Source organism: Cavia porcellus, unplaced genomic scaffold, assembly GCF_034190915.1.
Source record: "Cavia porcellus strain 051 isolate PalLab524CR breed Dunkin Hartley unplaced genomic scaffold, mCavPor4.1 scaffold_20, whole genome shotgun sequence".
In the NCBI taxonomy this organism is placed as follows: domain Eukaryota; kingdom Metazoa; phylum Chordata; class Mammalia; order Rodentia; family Caviidae; genus Cavia; species Cavia porcellus.
The window spans coordinates 6,546,450-6,569,379 of NW_026947503.1; the positions used below are offsets into that span (position 1 = coordinate 6,546,450).

At 47.7% G+C, this 22,930-nt stretch overlaps 1 protein-coding gene across 2 annotated transcripts; it reads right to left on the minus strand.

Moving 5' to 3' along the window:
- Positions 1-2,955: 2,955 nt before the first annotated feature.
- Cndp2 (carnosine dipeptidase 2) lies at positions 2,956-22,222 on the minus strand. 2 transcript variants are annotated; one of them, XM_013149034.3, is made up of 13 exons: positions 22,031-22,049; positions 21,614-21,633; positions 19,265-19,349; positions 18,358-18,501; positions 15,035-15,197; positions 12,413-12,501; positions 10,647-10,847; positions 8,784-8,868; positions 7,627-7,787; positions 6,562-6,726; positions 5,204-5,345; positions 4,413-4,560; positions 2,956-3,592 (listed from the first exon to the last, which is right to left on the minus strand). In XM_013149034.3, exons 3-13 carry the CDS (start codon positions 19,322-19,324, stop codon positions 3,523-3,525), a joined length of 1,428 nt encoding a protein of 475 aa, XP_013004488.1. In that variant the 5' UTR covers positions 19,325-19,349; positions 21,614-21,633; positions 22,031-22,049; the 3' UTR covers positions 2,956-3,522. The 2 variants fall into 2 exon arrangements, with proteins under 2 accessions (XP_013004488.1, XP_005002294.1); XM_005002237.4 differs by lacking the exons at positions 21,614-21,633; positions 22,031-22,049 and adding an exon at positions 22,179-22,222.
- Positions 22,223-22,930: the final 708 nt, after the last annotated feature.

Here is a 22,930-nt window from a genome sequence, read left to right on the forward strand (position 1 = left end):
CCCCTTTCCCTCCTCCTACGGGCTGCCATCACAACCAGCCCTGGGTTTGCCACAGACTTTTACAGGATGGACAAAAGCATAAGTCATCACGCGCAGTTACTTTTTACAACAATGCCCTAATTTATATCCTCCCTAACTAACACACTGAAGGACCCTAAACACTCCCAGCACATATTTTTCTTTTCTTTTTTTCTGACAGATTCAAAAAATGCCAAGAACAAAAGTACACTGCCCTTCGGGTCAAAGATGCTTCACTCAGCTTATTCTCTACTCCACTCATTCTCTTCTAGGTCAAAAATGTGGTGCCATTTAGGTTTGTCCTAAATCGGACAAGGCTGCTGTGTTCTCCTTGAAGACAACTTCTTACAGGAACAGCAGTGCAGGATAAGCTTTGGATTTCCCCCAGGCACCCTCCCTTCGCAGAATAGCTTCTCCTTGGACTGCTGCTGAGCACTGGCCATTCATTAACACTGAATTCAGCTTCTACCCCTTCAAGAGGTAAAGTGCACAGATTCCTCAGATAGAACAAGGCTTGGGGCACTCAAGCATGTAAAATTATTGATATTAGGTGTTTTTTTTTTTGGTACCAGGGAATTGAACTGTGTACTTGCAAGGCAGGCGCTTATGCCACTGAGCCACTGAGCTAAATCCCCAGCCCCTAGAGTTTTTTTTTTTTTTAAGAGAAAATATGCCTCCCTAAAGGACTGGGGAAGGGAGGACATGGTTAGGCAGACAGGAGTAGGAAAAATTCTCTGGCTCCTAAAGATATGGAGGTGATTTCAGGACAGAGGGGTACATGGGGAGTGCAAATATTAAAAAGATGGGGTCACCAGGCCTGAAAAAGTCACTTCCAGCATCACCATTCAATTCTGTTAAGTGCTGGGTACAAGAGGCTCTTGAGTGAAAATAGCAAAGTGAACAAAATATAAACTTTGTAAGAAATAAGGCTAGTACTTCAAAATGGACAGCAACACTTTTGCTACTGAGTTTTGGCTTTAGGCAGCCACAAAGTAACTACATAGCACAAGCTCCTTGAGCAGTTTCTTGCCAGTGACAGGTCTCACAGTCCGAGTTTGCAGACACCCTGCTGAAGTTCCTGTGGCTGGCAGCACTCAGATGCCCACAAGTCCTTGGGAAGTTTCACCGTCAGTAAGATGCCTCCAGGGGGGCTGATTTCCAGCAGGTTCTGTCAGCACTCACCACAGTGGCCGCGCTTCTGGGAGCTGGGCTATGGCCATCCTTGCACCAGGAAGGTCTTTATGAAGCTTCTGGGTATAGGCTCCCCTTGAGTGTTCAGTCTCAGTGGTCTGCTGCTTACAGCCACTCTTTCAACTCCTGGGTTGCATACATATATTACGACTATAAAGTCCACTTCCAATCTTAAAGGTCTGGAAATGAAGTCATTCCTACTTTTGTGATTCTAATTTAAAGACATGCTTCATGAAGACTCCCTGACCTACGTATGCCACTCGGGGTTCTCTGGCATGAGACCTCCTTGCAATGGGCTCATGACCAACTGGAGTACACAAGACACAGGGGCTACTGCTGAGGTTTCAGGACAGGGGCCTTAAAATTCTTTTTGCAGTATTAGAAGCTGAAAGAATTATTTCTTATAGTCCTGATGAGAGGCCTAGTGGTGGAGCACTGAGGACTGGTAACACAAAATGCTGGCTCCACTGAAATGCTGACTGCACTGAAAGCCAGGTTCCTTTCTCTTCTTCTTTGTTAAATTTTCACTTTGAAATCAGACTTACACAAAAGTTGCAAAAGTACTTGAATACCCATATACTTTTTTTTTTTTTTTTTTGGTACTGGGGATCGAACTCACAACCTCCCACTTGCAAGGCAGGTGCTTATGCTGCTAAGCTAAATCCCCAGCTATCCATATACATTTAACTCAGCCAGTGTCTTATATAACCATGGTAAAATGATTAAAACAAAGAAATTAACACCAGTCAGATCTTACTCATAAGTTTATCAGTTTGTGTAATGTTTTTGCAAAGAGCTTGAGGTTGTCAGAATCCACATCCTCCCCAGGGCACTGTGTCTGGGGGATGCAGCACTATGAGTTATAACAGCTGAGATCATTGTGGCCAGAAGGTTGCCAGGTCTTACTACAGTAAAGACAGTTTTCCCCTGCAGATTAAAATGTTGGAGACCTACTTGCTGGAGCGTGAAACTAGCCTGATTCTAAATGCTTGTCTACGTTAGTGTACTCTGGGAGGCTCTTGCTGCGGCAACTGAGGCATTCATTCCGATGGCAATTTCCCTACGTCCACTACTTCTCACTGATGAAATGGAATTCTTCAGGTCTCACTCCTCTGCGTCCACGTATTCATCTTTTACTTGCACTAGTGGAGACTGAGGAGCAGTTATTTATTCTGTGGGTTATAACTCAACACTATTTATCATCATTTTCTTGCTCTGATTGTTTTTGAGCTTGTGTGCTTTTGGTCTGGCTCCATGTCCTCTGATGCCACTTTCTGCCACCAGAAGCTCCAGGTTCGTACTTTGCTGTCTCAGCCATGGGATCAACCTCTCCAAGGAACCCTGGTCCCTTAACCAAGTTTACTGGTAGGTCTTTGATATCAGCCGCACCACCAATTGTTGTTCGAACCATGCCGACTCTGACTCAGCGGCAGTAACACACAGGGCCAGCCCACCTCTCTGCACACAGGGAATGATGAACGAGTACCCATATATGGATTGAGGAGAGCAGCATGCTTACTTGGAAAGATCTGAGTCTTGTTTTGGAAACCCCGACTCTAAGCTGAGTCACCCAGACTTTACCTGACAAGCACAAGTGTGTTCCAGAGATAGGATAAATGGTCCCCAAGCACACATGTGCTCTGCAGGTAAACCAGATGCCACTTGATGAGCACGTGTTCCACAGGTCGGAGGGCACCTAACAAACACACACGTTCCACAAGTAAGTTAAGCACAGCGATTCCCTCAGAGGCTTCAAGTTTGCTTTTATTGAGCAACACAGATTGAGATGAACCAGTTCTTCCCCTGGACAATTAGGGAGGTTCTGAGGGCTGGGGACAGACAACACGGGTGACAGTCAAAGTCTTGAGAAAGAACAGAACAATATGACAGCAAGGGGTTACCTAAGAAGCCCCTGAATGTTTTCATTTCCTTTCTGAAGATCCAGAGTGTGAGTTACCTGATAGAGAAGGCAGCAAGGGCAGGTCGTCCCCACCCCTGACATCTCCTCCAGAGCTGCTGAACCCCGGGTGCACCGGCTTTCCGGAGGTCAAGTCACGGGCCGCCTCTGAGAATCTATCCAGGGGTCCTGACAAGCCCCCAGGATGACGGGGCCCCAAATGCTGGGCACACCTGACTCTACCTTCCCAACAGCTAGACAAGTGGCCCTTCTTGGAAGTCTGTGCATGACCTGAGAAGAGGAAAAAGGGGAAGGAACTTCCACTCTGTTGAGTTAGTCAGAGAGGGCAAGAGCAAGGACAGAGGCTGAGGTGGGTTTCCTGCTGGTCATACATGGCGCTCCGTGGAAAATGGGCCTCAGTCCTTCAGCTGAGACACTTCATACAGGTACGTGGCCAGCATCTTGATTCCTTCTATGTAGTTATGCCTGACGGGAAGGACAAATCTCATCAGCAGGTGATAACGGCATTAGCACCTGGATGTACAGGGGTACTTCCCAAGGCACAGGCTGCTTCCTTCCGGGAAGCACTTCCCATCTCGGCTTGGAATCTGGTTTAGAACTCAGCCGTCTGATTCTCAACCACAGGGCCAGTCTGACTGCTCTCCCACCAGAAGAACCAACCTTGCCTTGGCCTAAGAATGTAGAGGTCTCACCCAGTGTCTTGGTAATAAACGGCTTACCCTACCCTAGGACCCCTGATCTTGTTTCTGAAATCCAGGCCTGCACCTTATATGCTAGTATCCGGTCCCTGTCTCCTCTAACCACACCTCCACAAGTAGTCTCCTGCCTCCTAGTGCCACCTGTCTACCTGGTCACCCAGGATGGGGCCCTGCTTCCGGCCTTCCTTAGCAGCTCCAGGCACAAGAAGCCCCTTTCTGCAATGCCAGAGCCCCACCTGCCTGAGTCTCTCCTGACTGCAGTAGCCAGAATCTCTCTCCATCCTGTGGGGCAGAAGAACCCCATCTCATGTGCTTAAGCCAAAAATGTGTAAAAGCAGCTTAAGTAGTTAGCAATGATGTTACAATTGTTCAAAAGGGAAAGCAGAGAAGCCTTCATCAGTGGTAGCTGAAGAACGCAATGAACACAGAACTTTGCTTTCACCATCAGCTACCACCAAGGTCTTGTCCCCGCTTCCCATCAAATCCAGACTGGAGGAAGGGTGGTCTTGCAATATCCTACTCACTTCTCTTAGCAGTAGTGACACTCAAACCAACCCGGCCTCAGGATCCAGGTCTTCGAGTCTCACCTGTTGAGTTTTTCATTCTGAGAGTGCGCACCATCATCTGCTGACCCCACTGGCAAGAGCATCACGTTCTTGCCTGTGGCCTCCTGGAAGGTCAAGGTCACAGGGATACTGCCGCCTTCCCTGGTCAAGTCTGGCTCAACACCAAAAACTGGAGGAAGGAAGAAAAAAGGTGAATTCTGGGGTCCTGAGGTTGGAGAGCTGTCACAGAGGCAATATTGAGTCTACACCTTGAGGATGGCAACCCTGCCCGCTACAGTGTGTAACCAGACGTTCCCCCAAAGTCGCAGGCACTCACAGGGGGGGATTTCTGCAGGTGGCTGGGTGACTGTGTGGGAATGCAGACTGCGGGTGTGGATAATGGAAGCCCCACCAGGGGTGCGGGAGGTCCCTCCACAGGCTTGTAGCCTGGATGGAATATGCAGGGACAGGAAGAGGGCAGGCTTGCTGCTACTGTTCTGCTGCTCGCTGCCTAGTGCTCGCCATGTCACGGACTGCTTCTTCCTGTGATGCCCCTCTGCCATGCTGCCCTGCCTTGGAACCAGCTGACTGCGGACGGAAACCACTATAAACTGTGACCTGAAATAAACCTTTCCACTGTGTCTTTGGTGTCGATACTCTGTCTCCGCAATGAGCAAAGTAACCAAGATACTGCCCTTAAGGAGTTGGCAGTCCAGGCCCCATCCCACAGCCTGCCTCACAGCACTGCAAACATAGCCATGTGCTCAGCAGGACACAGAGGAGTCCTCGGGCATGCTGCAGGCCCTGGTATCGATCCTTAAGGGGTGTCCAACCTGTTTTTAGAGCTCTTCTTCCAGCCATATAATGTGGGTGGTTGAAGTCAGATACCCAAGGCTTCCCACCATGGCCCATGTACACCTTAAATTTGTTTGGGCTGTGTAGGTCAGCAAACTTCTTAGTCAAGTAGCTTGTAACCTAAACCACAAACAGAAGGGACACACAATATTTAATATGCTTGGCATTTGGTCCAGTGTTACTGATTTACAGAGGAATCATCCATGATGGGTCTAGAACAGATTTACATCCAGTCTGCAATGAGTCTACAAAGGTCTACAACAAATCTACAGTGAGTTTCACGCTCTACTCCTGAATACTGATCTGTATCTTTATGATAGCAGGAAAGGGGACTTACGATACAAAATCCAGTTATTTGAAAGGCAGTGTTTTAACTTCAAGCAATTCATTATTTACTTTGGTGTTCTAAATGATGATGATAATTGAGTTTTCAAAGATGTTCTGTTTTGCTTTATGTTCTGTATGGGATGTTTGTATTCTTCGCAAATTCCTATGGTAATATGTTAAGCCTCACTATCTTGATACTTGAGAAAAGGCCCTTATGGAAGTAAGCAGTCAAATGAGTCATAGGAGTGGGGCCCTAATTAGATAGGATTAGTGTCCTTTTAAGACCTGTCTCCAGAGGGTATGTGCCTGCTCTGCACTATGGGAGCACACAGCGGGGAGAAGCTGTCAGTAAGCCAGGAGAGGACCCTCATTAGACACTATTTGCTAGCACAAGTTTGAGAAATAAGCTTCTATCATTTAAGCCACCCAGTCTGTGGAATGTTTTTACAGTGGCCCTAGCAGACTGATACACTTTATAAAAGAGATCACAAGCTAGAAGCTAGATTTCACTTAAATGTACAGTGAATCTAGAAGCTGACCCCAGGATATGGCCTGAGACAAAAGCCTCAGTTCTCCCAAGGACAGCAGGCCACAGTGTCCTCCTTCTAGTGGAGAACACTCTGAGCCCATCTCTCCATGACATCTGCCTGGACCCATCCTGAGTGACTGCTCCATGAGCCTGGCTGACTTGCAGTTCCTGGAATCCTTCCTGGTGCTTGTCATCACCATGCAAGGCAGCTCTCCCGTACTTTACCTGATACATCTGCTCCAGTCATTATCTGACCAGCCTCGGGTGAGGGCAGACGGTGGCACACGCCAGCAGTCAGTATGATGTGTGGTCATATGGTCTTTACCTCCGCTAAGTTTCTGCATTGCTTATTCTAGTCATTATTGAGTGACAAAGGAAACGGTATGCAAGAGGCTAGTTTCCTGCCCTATTGAAATCTTCCCAAAATCTCTGATGATACATCAGCTCCCACCCCCAGCAGCGCCTGGGGGCCCCACATGCCTGCTCGCTGACAACTTCAGGGGTCATGTTGGGCACGAGCCTGATGGAGAACTTGCCAATCACTTTCCTAGGAATCACAGTCTTGGCCCCAGACCCAGAGAAGGCGCCTTCGATGCCATGGAGGGAGAGTGACGGGTACCGCCAGCGGTGCATCAGGATATCTTTCTGTAGAATCACAACAGACGGGGTCAGGGCACAACCCCTGCTTGGATGGGTGTCATCTAGGCTGTCAGCTGTTCCTGAGTCAGGCCTGGCTAGGGGTCCGACAGACACAGAAAGAGGCAGAGATGTGAGACTCACCCAGCGAGGGCTGGCTAGGGGTTGTCACACACCTCAAAGGATTGTGCTGGCCTCTGCAGCCTCAGGAGCTGATGCTGTGACACTGGTGTGACCTGCTCTGCCCCTCGGAGTGTTCGGCTCCCAAACAGCAAGCTGCATTTCTGTTCTCTGACTGCATACACCAACCTCTCTCCATCTCCCTGCAGGGCTCTGTCTCACTCCTGGGCATCGTCACTCCCGGGCCTGACCACTCTCCACTCAGGCAGGACTGCAGTCCTGTGCTCAGCCCAGCCTTCAGCACATCCATCTGGAGTTCCGGATTAAGATGAAACTGGGGCTGAGACCCGCCTATTCCTCTCCTATCGTCAGGCCTAGAAGCTGGGCCTGTGGCTGCATTAGATTAATCCTAGCTATAGGAAGTCTATGAACTGATATTCACACCTCACAAACCAAGCAGTTAACTACAAGAAAGGTCACATGATTTTCTCCAACAGTTAAGTAAACATTTTGTGCCAATAGCTTCCACCTCCCTCCCCACTTGGGCCTGTCAGGCACGGCTTACCTAGATCAAGTTACCTGACAGCAGGCGACAGCCCACCTGCTCCTTCTACACAGTTCCTCTCCTTGCCTAGTGGGAAGTGGATTCTGACATTTTAAAACCTTCACTCCCAACATGCCCACTTCTGCTCACTGGGTGTCTATACCACCTGAGGACTCCTGAGCACATGCCCAGGAGGAGCTCCCGGACACGGGACATGGGGGACGCCTGGAGGCTTGTGGGGGCACCTTGCAGCTGTGCAGAAGGGTCTGAGCGCCGATGTCCTTGGCGAACTCCTCCATGTCAAAGTCAATGTGGTCGTAGAGCTCGTGCTCCTCTTTGGTCAGCGGGGCAACAGCCTCGTTAATGCCAGGGATGAGGATTCTCCCCTTGTTGTCTATCAGAGAGCCTGAGGGTAGCCACAGAGGATTAGATGCTCAGTTGAGGATGTGAAAGCAGCAGTTCTCAGCCACAATGATTAAAGCAAGTCAGGCACAGGGAAACCCACAGGTCACCCTCCTGGGCACGTGAGAGACACAGGTCAGGGGCAGCAGTGGAGGGCTCTGACGGAGCCTGCTTCCTTTGGACTGATTCTAGTAAGTCAATTAATTATCAAAATAGCCTAACAAGGTGAGTGGGACCTTATTCCCACTTTTTAGTTCAAGAATGCAAGAAGAGGTGGAAATTCCTCTGAAATTTTCCTCAGTCACACACCGGGATACTAAACAAGCACCCTGCTACAAGCAGGCTCACTCTAAAGCCTCAACACCATGCAATGTTTGTTTACAACACACTTTCCCCAAGAAATACACTGCTTCCAAGGTGAGGAGAGAAATCTGGGGGTAGGACAGAGCCAGCTGCCCCCAGCCAACCTCCTTCTCCATCCTTGAGGGGACAAAAATGTAGCTCACTGAACTGTGTGTGGACTTGGCCTTACACCAGGAAGATTCCAGGAACAGAAAACCATGGCTCTTGCTCTCCAGGAGCAGATGAAGCAGGGGGACCCACATGGGACCAGTTACTAAAAAACAGGCCACCTCAAATGCCCTCTGGTAGGTGTGTAATACAGTGCCCAGGAGAAGGACAGTCTGCTGTGGGCCTCTGGCTGGCTGGATAGGACCTGGGTATTCTGTGGGATTCAGGAGGTGGGGCAGAATTCAGCAGGTGACGGTAAGGCCCAGGAGGGGCCCAGCAGAACAGGAAGAGGACAAAGGCAGAGATGAGGCAAGAGGGCCTTAATACAAAGTGAGGCGAGGGAGACAGCGGAGGAATCTGATTGTAAACAAGGCAGTGACTTCATAAAGGACACTGGCTGAGATGCACTAAGTGCCAGTGACAGACGGCTTGGACACAAGGCCTCTAAATCACAAAGTGTTGACTGATGCAGAACCAAGCCTGCACTCACCCATCAGTGAAATGAGATCTGTCATGGCCTCATGGACCGAGCCACCATACACCCCAGAATGGAGGTCTTTGTCACTGCATTCCACCTGGACAGAAACAAAGGTCACTTTATTTGACTGCTTTCGGGAGCTTATTTTTTATCATGTGACAGTGCACTAAACAAAGAACATTTGTATCGCTCGACAATTTTCCAAATCAAAATCTGCCCCCTTAAGGAGCAAAGCAAAGCATTTCACCAATTAGAAAATTTAGATGACAAAAGCCAGTCCCAGACGCGCTAACCACAGGCGCTAGGAACGCTAACGAGAGGTACAGGAATGCTAGACACAGGGAAACCGGATATACTCATCAGGTAAACTGTGAATGCTGGTCACAGGCAAGTGCGAACTGCATGGTAACTCACCAGGATGCAGGGTTTTCTCCCCAAGGAAAGACAGGGCCCATTCCTTACAAACACCCTGCAGCTATCTCGGATGAGAGTGATATATAGTATGTCTCAGGACCAACATGGACCTGGAGGCCAAGTTCTCGGGTTCGATTTATGTGACCCCCTTTCCGACTAGCCCTATGAACAGGTAAGGCAGTCAATGGCTGTGTGGCCCCATCTTGGGTAACAGGAAGAACACTTGCGACCTAGGGTCACTTGTAGCCTGTATAGCCAAGCTATGACCACAGTGTGTGCTCCATGTACCAATGGCCGAGATTTCCGTGGTGCTCAGGTGATAAAAGACCCCTTGGCCAAGATTCACTTTAACCACCACAGTGCCTGTCCGGGAGGGACCTGTCCACTCTACATCCTACCCTGGCTTCCCGTTATCTACTGCAGGTCTCTGCTGTGGCCTGCATCCAGATGTCCCCCCAAAACCTGATGCAGTCGTGGTGAGGAGTTGTGAAGGTGGCTGGACTAGGGTGTGTGAACATGAAGGAGGGCGTGACGCTGGATTGAGGGTTCCCCACGCGTGGTGTGGGTGGCACCACCTGGAAGGCAGGTACCACAGAGAGGATAAAGGAGAATGGGAGGGGTCAGGGCTGTGCTGCTCTGCTCCCCCACTCTTGCCGTGAGGTCTTTCTCCTCTGGATGGTCCCCTGCCCTGCTGCTCAGCCTTAGGGCCAGCTGAAGAATCTGTAATACACCCTGTAAACTGAACTAAACCTTTACTCCTTCAACTTGGGTGCTGGGAACAAAGATAAAGTAAGACACTCCCTATCCTCTCAGGATACCTCAGACACAGGTAAAGAGATGCAGGGTTAAAGTATAAACATTTTAAATTTTAAAAAATGAAGTGTTTTTCAAATGTCTCTGTCTCAGATGGACCAGCATCTAATTACTTCTCAACTGCTCCAAGACATTACACAAATAATACTGCCTAATTTGACACTGCTAAGAAACTGACTTCTGGTCATCAGAAGTATCACTGTGCATACCTGCTGGGGTGTTACAAATGTTTATGGGACCTAAGAAGTAGGGTACTCAGCGAATTCTGAGTTTCCTCTTCTATAGGTGACTTCTTGGTATGTGCAATGTGCCTTCTGTGTGTGTATGTTTTTTTTTTTTTTTTTTGGTCTTTTTCGTTTTTATCAGTACCAGGGATCGAACTCACGACTGCCTGCTTGCAAGGCAGGTGCTTATGTGGCTGAGCTAAACCCCCAGCCCTGTGTGTGTTTCTTTTTGAGAGAGGGTTTCCCTATGTAGTTCAGGCTGGTCTTGAACTCATTTTGTAGCCCAAGGGTGGCCTTGAACTCACAGCAACCGTCCTGCACCAGCCTCCTGAGTGCTGGGATTACAGGCAGTGTGCCACCATAACTAGTGGTATTTGCCTTCTTTAGGACACTCAGGGGTTAGTACGCCCACTCAGCACCATACCTCGATGAAGAAGTAGCAGATGCCCCTGAGACCATAGGTGATGCAGGGCTTCTTCTTCCCCAGCCAGTAATTGTCAGAGATGCAAACGTAGTCCACGTCTTTAAAGAAGGTGTCTTTCTGGGCAAAAATCAGCTCGTCCAGGCCTTCGGAGCCAGACTCCTCCATGCCTTCGAGGCAGAATCGCACATTGACAGGGATCTCCTGTGAGAGGCAGAGGCAGAGGGCAGCAGGAGCCTTCAGCTTCCTTCCTTTTCTTCCGGAAGCGACAGACTGGAAGCCACCAATGCTTTGAAAGTGCAAATGTTAAATATCTGGCCTCCTCCAGAGCAGCCACAGGTAAGCACCAGTCTGCAAGACACAGTTCTCAGAACTCTCTACCACGCCCATGTGAGCCCTGAGACACTCCCATGGGTCCCAGGGTGGGCACACGAGCAACGCCTCAGGAAGCCTTAGCTGTTCCCCCGGAGACACAGGGACAAAGGGCACAGCACAGAAAGCTCCCCTGAGTGCTCACTGTGGCAGAGCGAGCTTCTGCTAAGACAGAGTGACAGACAGGGCTTCCTGCAGCGCCAGCACGGCTTCCTGTCCAGAAGCAGGGCCTGGTCCCGGGAGCGCAAGGATCCCTGTGACACACTGTCCAGCTCCAGCTGATCTTTCTCAGGGGTCTTTCCAGCTCTGCAGGGTGAGACAGGCAGTCTCATCCCCAGAAAAGAAAAGGTTGCACGTGAGCCAGAAAACTCGCCAGAGCCACACAGGTCCTGGAAGAGCGGGGCCCAAACCAAGCTCGAGTCTACCGAGTCCTGGTTCAAACTTGTCCAGTACTGTTCCATAAACGTATTTTCCCTTCCAGTTCTCCTCCTTCCACCCCGTGAAATCTTCCTGGGACCTACAGAGTAAACGGGCTTGAGGGCTGCACAGCCTCCTGTCACTGGCGGCTCCCAGGCCCTCCCCGGGGCTGCAGCGCTCCACGGGCCCTGGCATCGAGGCTCCCTGGCTGCTCTGCCACTCACTCATCGTGGGCACGGAGCTGGCTGTGTGGTTCTGTGTATTCCCTCCTATACAAGACTTTCCACTGAACCAAGTCTGAGACTCTTCTCAGGGCTAAGATTCCAATCTTTGACAAGAGAGACAAGTTATAAGCCAGATCCACAACTTATCTACACAGCACGCTCACAGGTTAAAAACCAGCAACGTGCTTGCTAACAAAGTACTTTAAGGGCTGGCATCTAGCAATTTTTCTCCCTACTTTTCTGTATTTTACCAACTTTAGCAATAAGCAGATATTTCACAGTTGTAGAAATATGTTGTTGAAACATAAAATTTATTTTTATGAAGATATAAACCACACAAAGTAAGCAATTGTTCAGCATCATAAAGCCTGTTACATCCTGGCAAGTGACCACACTCATGGTTCAGTCAATTGGAAATTCACTTTCTGGGGAAGGGATGTGACTCAGAGCTACAGTGCTGGCTTAGCATGCACAAGGGCCTGGGTTTGATGCTCATCACAAGAAAAAGAGGAGAGAAGGAGAGAAAAAGAAAGGAAGCAAGGAAGGAAAGAATCTTGCTGACTGGTCAACAGTATGACCTTTGAGCATTCGTAAAACAATTACCTCTCAATGTTTTATCAAGTTGGGAAGAGTAATAATCTTAAATCTGAATCATCTGTGCTGATTAAGGTTAGGAAAAGTGCTTTCTCCTACCTAGTAATCTTTATATACGTTCAGCAGAACCAGTGAATCGGCAGAATCGACGTGGAGGCATACCTGACCCGTCTTCTGATATGCTTCCAGGGCATTCATCCAGCCGGCCACCGGTCCCTTATCATCAGTTGATCCTCTCCCATACAGCTTGCCTACAACAGCAATCAACAAATACAGAGTTATGATTTGGAGAACTCAAAAGATGCAATCTCAAGTGAACAACAGATAATGTCTTAGTACAACCACATGTGCTGCCTACGGTAAAGATTCCTCTTCATATCCACAGCCTGGAGTATCTACCTAACACCCCTACTAGAATCCACAGAGCTGTGGTCAATAAGGCAAGACATTTGGGTGCCTCCATGTCACCCCTTCCCCAACAAGGCACCTGGCCAGGGCTATGATCCTGCTGAATTAGGGCAGACACTTAAAATCCAGTTCCAGGAAGTCCCTACCAGGTGGTATCTCATTAAAAACTACATACCAAATATAGCTGGTGGCAATGTAAGAAGTTGAGCCACATTTAGGAACCATATATATATACCATGACCACAAAAGTGCCACAAACCCTTTCCCCACCCCAACTCTGACACTTAGATAAAGAATACAACTTTCATTTTTATTTACTTTTTTCTCTTTTTAATTATTATGTTGAAAACAGAGGGACATGACCCCTCTTCCAACCAGTGTCCTCAGTCATGCAGTACCCAGAGGCAGATGCCCCAGCTAGGAAGCTGAACCAGCAATCACAGCTCAGGGCTCGGGTGTAGCTCTGTAGAAAAGTGCTTGTCCAGCGTGGCGAAGGTGCTGGGTTTGATCCCTGGCACCATAAAAAAGATAGCTCAGAAAATGAGTCCACAGCCCTCCTTCTCCCTCTGCCCTGTGACCCAGGGTACAGTACTGTGGAAACCAGGCTGCCTCTGAGAAGCCACGAAGCTTCCATGCTCAGGTTCGGCCCCTTTCTTGCTGGCCCTTGGCCTGTCCTGGCCAGTCTTCCTACCTCCTCATTCTCAGACTGTTGGAAAGCAGCTTCTGCATGACCCGCCCCAAAGTACTATGAAGCTTAACACCATCATCATCGTGCGAAGCTGCTTTTACAAAGAAAAGCCAATTTTTCAGAAAAGCTAAAGATCAAATAAAAACTCTCCTAAGCAGCGTTTGTCACTAGGACAAATACCAAGTAAGTACGGTGACTGGGACAGGGCTGGTTTAGGGTGTACCACCAACACAGAGACACACATTACTCAACCCTACTTTCCAGGGCTCCTCTGAATGGGACATATGGTTGGATGTTTGTAATGAAGGTTACTCACGGTGTGGGAGCTTTTCTAGTCTATAAAGGGGATGCTCTAGTCTAGAGAGGTGGCCTTTTGGCTGGGTACAGAGGGAGGCCACAGTGAGCACCTGGCCTGGGTGACAGTGAGCACGGAGGGTCGGGATACTGCCCACAGCGCAGAGGTGGACTCGAGGCCTGTGTGGCTGGGCACGACAGGGAGACGATCAAGGAAGACAAGGTGGATGGGCAGGGGTGCTGCAAGGACTGACTGTACTGATCTGACTCCTGACGGTGTTGGGTGGAGTGGCACATGGGGTCACTTTGGCAGCAGTACCGAAGAGGCAAAGTGTTAAGGCCTGGAGGCCAACATGAACAAGCACTGGGAGGCACTCGTGAAGGAAGGGGCCACGGTGGTGGGCACAGGGACAGGGTGGCCCACTTCCAGGATGGGTAGCAGGAAGATGGTGCCTCTCCCACTGATACATGAGGGGACTGAGCTACAAAGATGAGGTAAAGAGCCACTAAAGGGACCTTGTGAAATCTGATGCTCAAGAGGAGCCAAGTCCAAGTCTAAGTGGAAGATTAACCCTGCATTTAGCTACTGTAGGTTAGCAATGACACCGGGACAAGGACAAGGGTCTGGGCTAATGTTTTATAGGACACGTTTAAGAAAAATGGACAATTCTGTAGTCATGGAAACACTGCACACCAAGGCAGGCAAGATAAGACAGAATCTGCAAGTAGTTAGAGAAGGAGGCCTGGACCTTAACCCCAAGAGGCAAGATGCAAATGAAGGGGGTCTGCACTGACCCTCTCACTCCCTCATGTTCAGAAACGGGTGCAAATTCAGAAATGAAAGTAAAGAACCTTTACACAGAGAGGAGATGGGAAGAGGCCACCTCCAGTGGGTCCTTCACAGAGTCTGCCATGTCTGCTGTCACCTAGCCCGGGAGGCTCTCCAGAAACAAGCTATCCCTGCTCTCACTGCACCAGGGAAGGCAGGAGTCCAGCTGCCTTCAGAGAAGTTGCAGCACAGTGACTAAAACAGTCAGTACTCACTTAGGATGAGGCACTAGATTACAGGCCTCGAAGACTATGTGGCCCAATTCAGACTGAGTTCTGGAAAAGGAATCAGCAGCAGAGGAAGCTCAGGCCCACACCATGCAGGACTCCTTTCTATGACAGAAGAATGGCTTTCCAGATTTCCAACAATGAGGCACATGTGAAAAACTTAAAAAACCTAATCACTAGATAATGTTAAAAAACGATGTGTACTGATGAGAGGAAAAGCCCAAGAGATGTTCAATGATTCTACAAATGTAACATTAATAAATACTGTTCCTCATTAGACCTTTTCCTCTGTGAAATAGAGGGAGCTCTGGGCAAAACCATCCTGTCTCGTGCCTCACCATCTCGCTCCACCAAGGTGAAGGGCTCACTGTCCCAGCCGTCCTCCAGGGCCGCAGGCTGTACGTCCAGATGCCCGTAAATACACACTGTCTTCTTCTGTGGATCAGAGCCCAGTTTGCCCAACAGAATGGGAGGAAGAGGGATCTCCGAGCCATCAGGGAGCTAAGTTGAAGGAAGTGATCAGGGACAATCTCGTTAATAAAATCAGAATTTACAGCACATATTAACTGTACCGGGGCTTTCTTATCTATTCTGGTCAATTTCTGTCCTAGAGTTTTAAAGATCATGTCATTCAACACAGTTATGCATTAACAAGAAATTGCTTTCAGAGCAACTGAATTGCATTTATGAGGTAGTTTGGTAAATTTGTAAAGGCTGATTTTTTTCTTTAAGTTTTTTTAGGACAGGACATAATGAGAGCTGAGTCTGGCATGTAGCTTAGTTTGTTATCTGCTGAAATGATGGCTAATAACAACAACAATTCTGTTGGATGTAGCGATTTGCATCTGTAATCCCAGCACTGTGGTCAGCCAAGGCAGGAGGTTTGCAAATTCAAACCCAGTCTGGGCAACTTAGTAACTTAGTACAGTCCTATCTCAAAATAAACAATGAAAAAGGGCTGGGGATGTAGCTTAGTGTGCAAGTCCTGAGTTCTATACCCAGTATGTATACAGGTGAGGCTGGGGTACACTATAATCTTAAATTGAAAGGCGTATTTTTAAAATTCTGAATGTAGACAAATATTATGCATAGGATAGGCTGTAAACCAAGACAGAAAGAAATATAACCCATATTAAGCCACATTAAATGAAGTAGGGACAGTTGATACTTCTTCTGGACTTTGTCCCAAAGGCCCTGTTACACACCAACTGTAAGAACGGAGAACAGCGGGGCTGGGGATTTAGCAGCGGCATAAGCAACTGCCTTGCAAGCAGGCAGTCGTGAGTTTGATCCCCGGTACTGATAAAAAGTTAAAAAAAAAAAAAAAAAAGAACGGAGAACAGGACATTAGTTACTAGAGGAGAGTGCAGGGAATAAAGTCAAATTGGTCTCAGGTCCTCTCCCACCTTCACACGGGCCAGTGGTTTCTACCTGTGACTTTGAACCATGGCCCTTGGGCTATTCTGAGTTCACAGCCCTCGTTCCTTTTCTACCTGTCCCATATCCCCACAGAAAAGCTGCCAGCTGCCAGTGTCAGCAGTAAGTGGCAGGGAAGAGCAAAAGCACAGGCACCTTGCTTCAGGTACAGGAGGAAATGACTACTCCAGCCAGACAGCACGCACCTGAATCAGTCTAGCGATTTGAAAATACTCTTTATGAACACACCCATTAGCAAACATAACACTACTACACTGATGAAGATGCACTAATCACTTACAATTAAGAGGTGAAATGAACAGCAACTGGAAATGAACTGGACCAACAGAGTGCTGGTGACAGTTAAGTGTGTGGCCCCCAAACTTCAGGGCTCCTGAGGTGGCCAGAATTCTGTCAGGATACAGGACTGGTCTTCTCAGTAAGCTGAACTTATAAATACCCAAGTAACTCATAACCTAGCAGCTACCAGCTGGTGGACTTGATGTCCCTCACCCAAACTACAAAGGAGCCTTTCCATGTCAGTTCTGTGACACTGGCCTATGGCCACCAGAGCAGTCTACTGCCTGGGCACAAAGGTCACACGGTCTCTGCAGTCAGTGCCAACTCTCAGCGGACCTGAGCAGGACAGATTTTTAAATGGCAACAGATTTTCTCTAAGTACATTTCTATTCAACAGAGCCTGAAATACCGAAATACCTGTGTTTTTGTAGAGACGCTGGTGGGTCCCATGTATAAACTGGCCCTGAAATTAAGTAGAACCTGGAACTCCCAGGGTCAGCTTTCGTCCATACGCCTGGAAGCTCAGGCTTCGGGATATGCGCTTGGTTACTTGTCTGTAGGTAGCACCACCCGCCGCGGGCCTCCAGCTATTGCTCCCTCCATGATTATTATTATTATTTTTGATAGCGTCTTGCTATGTAGTTCAGGCTGTCCTCGAACTCACACTCTTCCTCCCTCAGGCTTCCGATAGCTGGGATTACAAGCATGCAGCACCACGCCCAGCTTTATCACCCTCTCTGAACATACAGCGCTACGGCCCATACAGTGCTCCCTAAGTTGTTGAACTCAATTCATCCAAAGTCATGTTTGAGAACTAAACATATTTTCCCAAAAGAAATAATGGAAAACCACATTAATTGGTTGTGAGGCCCCAAAATTACACTTATAAATTCATTTTTCCAGGACTTCAACAAATTTTACAATGATTTTTTTTTCTGTTTTATTTTGTTTGGTCTTTTTGAGACAGGGTTTCACAGTTCCAGCTGGCCCTGAACTTGCAGCAATCCGGCCTCAGCCTCCCAAGTGCTGGGATGACAGGGGTGTGCCACCATGCCTAGCTTATAATATGTTTTAAGCCAACTCTTGAATTTCTTGCCAGAAGAAAATCTCAAAAGCATACTGGACCAGATGTCAAGTCCTGATTTTAATTCTGCTTGAACCTACTGTAGAGGTATCACCCACTACGATGAATTAATGAGTGCCCTGATCTGAATGGCCACACCCAAATTTCCAGGCCTGTGAACTCAATCAATACCTAAATTATGAAGCAAAAGAATACAGATAAACTCAAAATTTTCATACTCTATGATATAAAGACTTGAAAACTTTGAAAAAAGACTGCACGGAAAATGTAATTTACCTGCAATTCATGTCAAGCTAAAATAGAATAATGCATTATAAAGCAAGATTGTTGATTTAAGTTAGAAATAACATCAGCCATTGTCATCTATCAGAATCCTCCATTAAAGTATACCTGACATGTTCCCTGCTGCATCACAAACTCTCTCTTGTGAGCAAGTGTTAAGGTAACAGTGTGTGTGTGTGTGTGTGTGTGTGTGTGTGTGTGTGTATCCTCTATTTTTACAGAGATATGAATAAAGTAAAACTTCCCCTGTTAAAAAGCTTTCTGATTTCTGGGAGGGGAATTTCAGCTATTCTCTAAGAGTGACCGTCACATGTTCTTAGTAGAGAATAACTGTCTACAGCCTACAGTTCTCTTTTCTGGAAAAAAAAGGCTGAATATTAGAAAATTGTTGCAACAGTGAGCAATCACATGAATGTAAGATCTAAATCCAGCCCAGCCTCTCTTTTTTGTTTTAAAGATGAACTGAGAATCTGAAGCAAAAGACCTTCCACAAACCTGCAGAGTGCGTCCTGCAGCCCCAGGCAGAAGCTGGGGCTTTCTGTCCCTCTCACACCACAGGGGAGGAACACCAGTTCGTACCTTTTGTTTCCCAATGTCCACCAGTTCCACAGAGCCCCCGAGCTGCTGGATATCGGCAGCAGCGACTTCCATCATCCTCCGGATCTCTCCCCTCTTCTCGGGCCAGGCCGACACACTTTGGATGGCCACCCAGTTTGCAAGTTTCTGTTTTGGGAGAGTAAGTAAAAAAGGATTCTGAAAAGCTGCTCCTTAAGGGAAGAAAGCCACTTGCAGGTCTGCCCTGTTTCTGGCACATTAGTCTGACTTACAACCTGGGCCAGCTCCATCCGGCACATGCCAGCTGGAAAGATGAGACCCTTCCCATTTGCTTTTCTTTTAGATTTTAAAAGCTGTTTGTATGAATGCTGTACCAGAAACTACAGGCCAAAAAAAAAAGTCAGAATGTGTATTTTTTTAACCACTACGATGTGAATATGAAATGTACAGAGTTGTGTAAATAAGTTTATATGTGAACAAAATTACAAACGAAAGATATGAAACATACTTAATGCTGTCACAGTCCAAACCATAATTATCCTGACAATAGCCAAATTTTTCAAAGTATCATTTTCAGAATCTAAAGATTTTATCTGGAAGATGTTTATGAAGAATTACATTAGGATTCTATTAACATCAAACAATAATATGTAACATTACTGAGTCATTTAGAATAAGCTAAATACAAAGTATTTCTTTAATATGTAACTATCACAAGAAATCATAGATGGAGACTAAATAACAATCTTGAATTAGTCTTTTTATTTCTAGAAAAACATATTAACATTTCTTCAAATGCTGAAATGAGAAAGCTAGGTAACATTTCTAACAATTGCTTTAAATGGTATAATTCATAACTTCTTGAAAGTTCCTCGGAGCCCTAAAGAATTAAACCAAATTTCCATTTTCTTAGAAGGAAATATTTCCTTACCTTAATGTAGCGGTCCTGGTTTCCATCAATATACTGAAACAGGGTACTCAGGGCTGTCATCTTTCAAGCAGGCAGCAGCTAGTTCCTGCAAGGGAGAGGACTCGCCTAGTCTTGGCTGCAGCGAGGGACTGAGGCTGACTGGTGACAGCAACTTGTGCAGATCAGCCTTGTAAAGTGCTCATTCACCCTCCCTGTCAGATTGCAACACCCATCACGGGATCTCCAGGAAGTGACTGCTTTCAAGGCCAAGAGCTCCTGAAACCAGCTTGGCAGAGACTGACAGTCACTGGTTTCCCCCAAAGGCAAATCTACACAAAATTGTGTGCCCAACAACAGGTAAATGAAGGGAAGGCCTCTGCTGCCAACCATCTGATGAAAATTACAAGCAGGTTCTTCCCAGTAGCACAGATTAGCAGATGCTTTTGTTGTTTTACTTTATACTCTTTAAAGCACCACGGTGGAAAGCCCATAGTACAACCAACTGGATCCCCCAAATTTGGATGAATTCAGTTTGGGAAAGATGACCTGAGCCCAGAAACTGGGAGGGGGGCATGTGGTATACTTAATTTCCACAAGGACAGGAAATAAAGAAACCCCCTTTCTACAGTGGGGTGACCATGGGTAACACATGGTATGTTTCAGAAAGCTAAAAAGAGAGGATTCTCAATGTTCTACTATAAATGATCAATGTTTAAGATACACCTACCCTGATTCAGCCATTACACAACGTGTACATGTATGGAACAAGACATGATGCATCCTAATTACATACAATGTTTTTAGATACCAGTTAAAAACACATTTAAAATAAACAAAAAATATATTTACATTGCTGGCAGCCTGCTAGGCACATTTTCTAACTTCCAGCTTTTGTGCTTTAAACCCCACAACTCCTACTGTGTTGTAGACACAGGGGAAAGTAAATCTGGGAAATTTAAATTCAGCTTTTAAAAATCAAAATGAATATGAAATTGACATGACCCTGGTTCTCTTTGGTTTCTGTTAGGGACAAGACTCAGCCTTAAGCATTAGTGGGAAAGAGCTCCACTGAGTGACTTCATTCTGAGGTGACATGAAGTGATACCCTAGCACAGCAATTTGTATTTCTGAAGGGAGTGCCAGATGAAGGCCTGCACATGGACACACTGTAGTTAAGCGACAATTTTTCTTGGTGCAGTGCTGCAGAAGGGTTTCTAAGCAGGGGTAACCTGATTCACTGTGACATGAATCATGGAACGGGGCTGCAGATGAAATCACAGGGCACTGTGAGGATCAAGTGTGATTTCTGTATGAGTGGGACATCAAACTACTGAGTTCTCAGGGTCCTCTCCCCTCCTCTTCCTCCTTAAACACAGCATGAAATATTTCCATTCCTCCTGGCTAGGCAGACTCACACCACCTCTGCCAAGGAACTCACTTCAGAGACCCACAAGGAAGATGCAGTCCACAAACACCCTTCGGAGTATTACCACGTCAACTTTCACCCAGCCATCATGAGAAATGAATATAGGGAAGCCATCTGTTTACATTAGATGAAACCCTATTCAAAGGATCACATACTACACTGGGGGTTTCGCATTTGGGTTCCTGGCCATTAAATGCCACAAATATCAAACTCACCGCGTTGTATTTTCATTCAGGTTACTTTTTTGTTTGGGGGGAGGGGCAGCCGAATTAACCTTCTAACTGAAGTCACAGATCTTGTATCTAAGTTGAACTTTTCACCCAGGAGTTTAATCAGAGCTGACTGTTCACCTGTCCTCAAGGGCATGAGGGCTGAGTTTGGAGCACCTCCTCCTCTTAACTGCTTGGTCTGGCCCAAGCAGGTCAGGCCAGGCTCCCTTTTCTCCCATCCACTCAAGCTGCTGAATGGCTCCTGTTTAGGTGCAAGCCAGCACCTAAAGCCATTTTTGTAGCCTATTTATTTATTAAGGTAAAGCTCTATGGGTGAATCAAACAAAAGCAGATACTATCCTTTCAAATAGATGACAGCCTTGCTCATTTCCTGAAATGTCAAGCTTATGGTGAGCAACATAACTTAAAGGGAGGCTGGAGAAACCAGTGTAGTACCTGGACATAGGCAGCAAGATAGGATGATTTGTTCTGAGGATCCCAGTCGTTGTCCCTAACAGCTCAAGGCATATACTAAATAAATAACTGAATCACGCCTCCAAGTCTGAATGAAAGCCATTAGGAATGGGAATCTCCTATTTGGCAGTTCTAAAAAAAAGTTCATTCTAAACATACCATGAAAATACCTTTTGCCACTCCTCCCTGCAAACAAGGCCATCTTGGCAGATCTCACGATAATTTCCCCTTTACACCCAAGTTAACACTAGAATGACTCACCAGAAACAAAACTGTGGTAACTTGTATGGGGGTCGAAGGTGTCAAGGTCATTAGCATATGGGACCAAGTACGGACTCCAATTTACAGACAAGGATACTGAGACTGATAGAATGAATGAGTATGCAGGAAAGGCAATCTTTGCATTTTCTGCCCAGCTCTTTCCCACAAGCAACCTGTGGCCTTAAGTGCCGGTGCGGGCGGACCCTGCCCCGCCCTTTGAACCCAGGGCGTGTCGGGAGAAAAGCTGCGCCTAGGCAGGCCTCCCAGAGTAAGGGAGTGAGGACTGATCAGCCCTCGGAATCCTGCGACCCCTCCCGTATCAGGTCCCGTTGTTCTGCGGGGACCAGAGGCACCCCAAGAACAGCGCCCTAGCCCAGGCCCTCCCAGGGTGACTGAGTGTGGTCTCCAGGCGCTCACAGCACGCTCCGGTACAGCTCCTCTGTTCCCTCCTGACCAGGGCCTGAAGCCAGAGCAACCGCGAGAAGCAGCAGGATGGCCTCCTGCCTGCCGCACCCCAGCCCGAGAAGCCACCCGGAGAAGACCTGGGAGAGGCCAGCTCACTCACCTCCTGCGCAGTACTAGTTCCGCACCACGTGCCCCGCCCACCACTCCCTGGCCAATCGCAGTGGGCTGCTCCGCCCCGTCCCGCCTGCCGGCGCCCAACCCACAAATCCCTGAGGGGTAGGCCCCGCCCCTTTGCTGCCTGGAGACGGGGGCGGGGCTTCGAGCTCCGCGGCGGGAAGGCGAGGGGCTCTGCAGCGCTTAGCCTGGAGCGGAGCTACGCCTCTCCTCTCGGTTAGCCGCGGGGCTCCCCCGCACTGCAGTTCTGAAGTCTGAAATCGGGGAGCCCACGCACACGTGACCAGCAGAATCCGAGGAAAGCACTTCCTGTGAGCTGCACTGCGTTCTAGCTTGATGTGCTTTGATACTCAAAATTGTGTGACAAAAGTTAGTGAAAGTATTTCTCCTGTGAATCTGAATAAATGTTAAGAAAAAACCTTTTGCCTAACGCAGGCGCGTTTATCTGGAAATGTATCGTCAGAAGGTATAGCTTTTTAGGACCTGTCCCTTTAAAATGATACAAAATATGCGCCTACAATACCTGGCACTCACCATAGCTGGCACAGAGTAAGGGCTTTGTAAGTGCTGAGGCCTCGTCCTGTAGGCGGGCATGCTGTAAACTGGAAGGGCTGACACCTACCCAGGCCTGACCGCTTGTGCCCCAGCTAGTCCGGAAGTGAGCTAATATTTGAGCGCAAGTGTGCACGTCTCTGCATCTCCAGCAGATGGCCCCGCTTGTCTGTTTCTTTGCCAAAT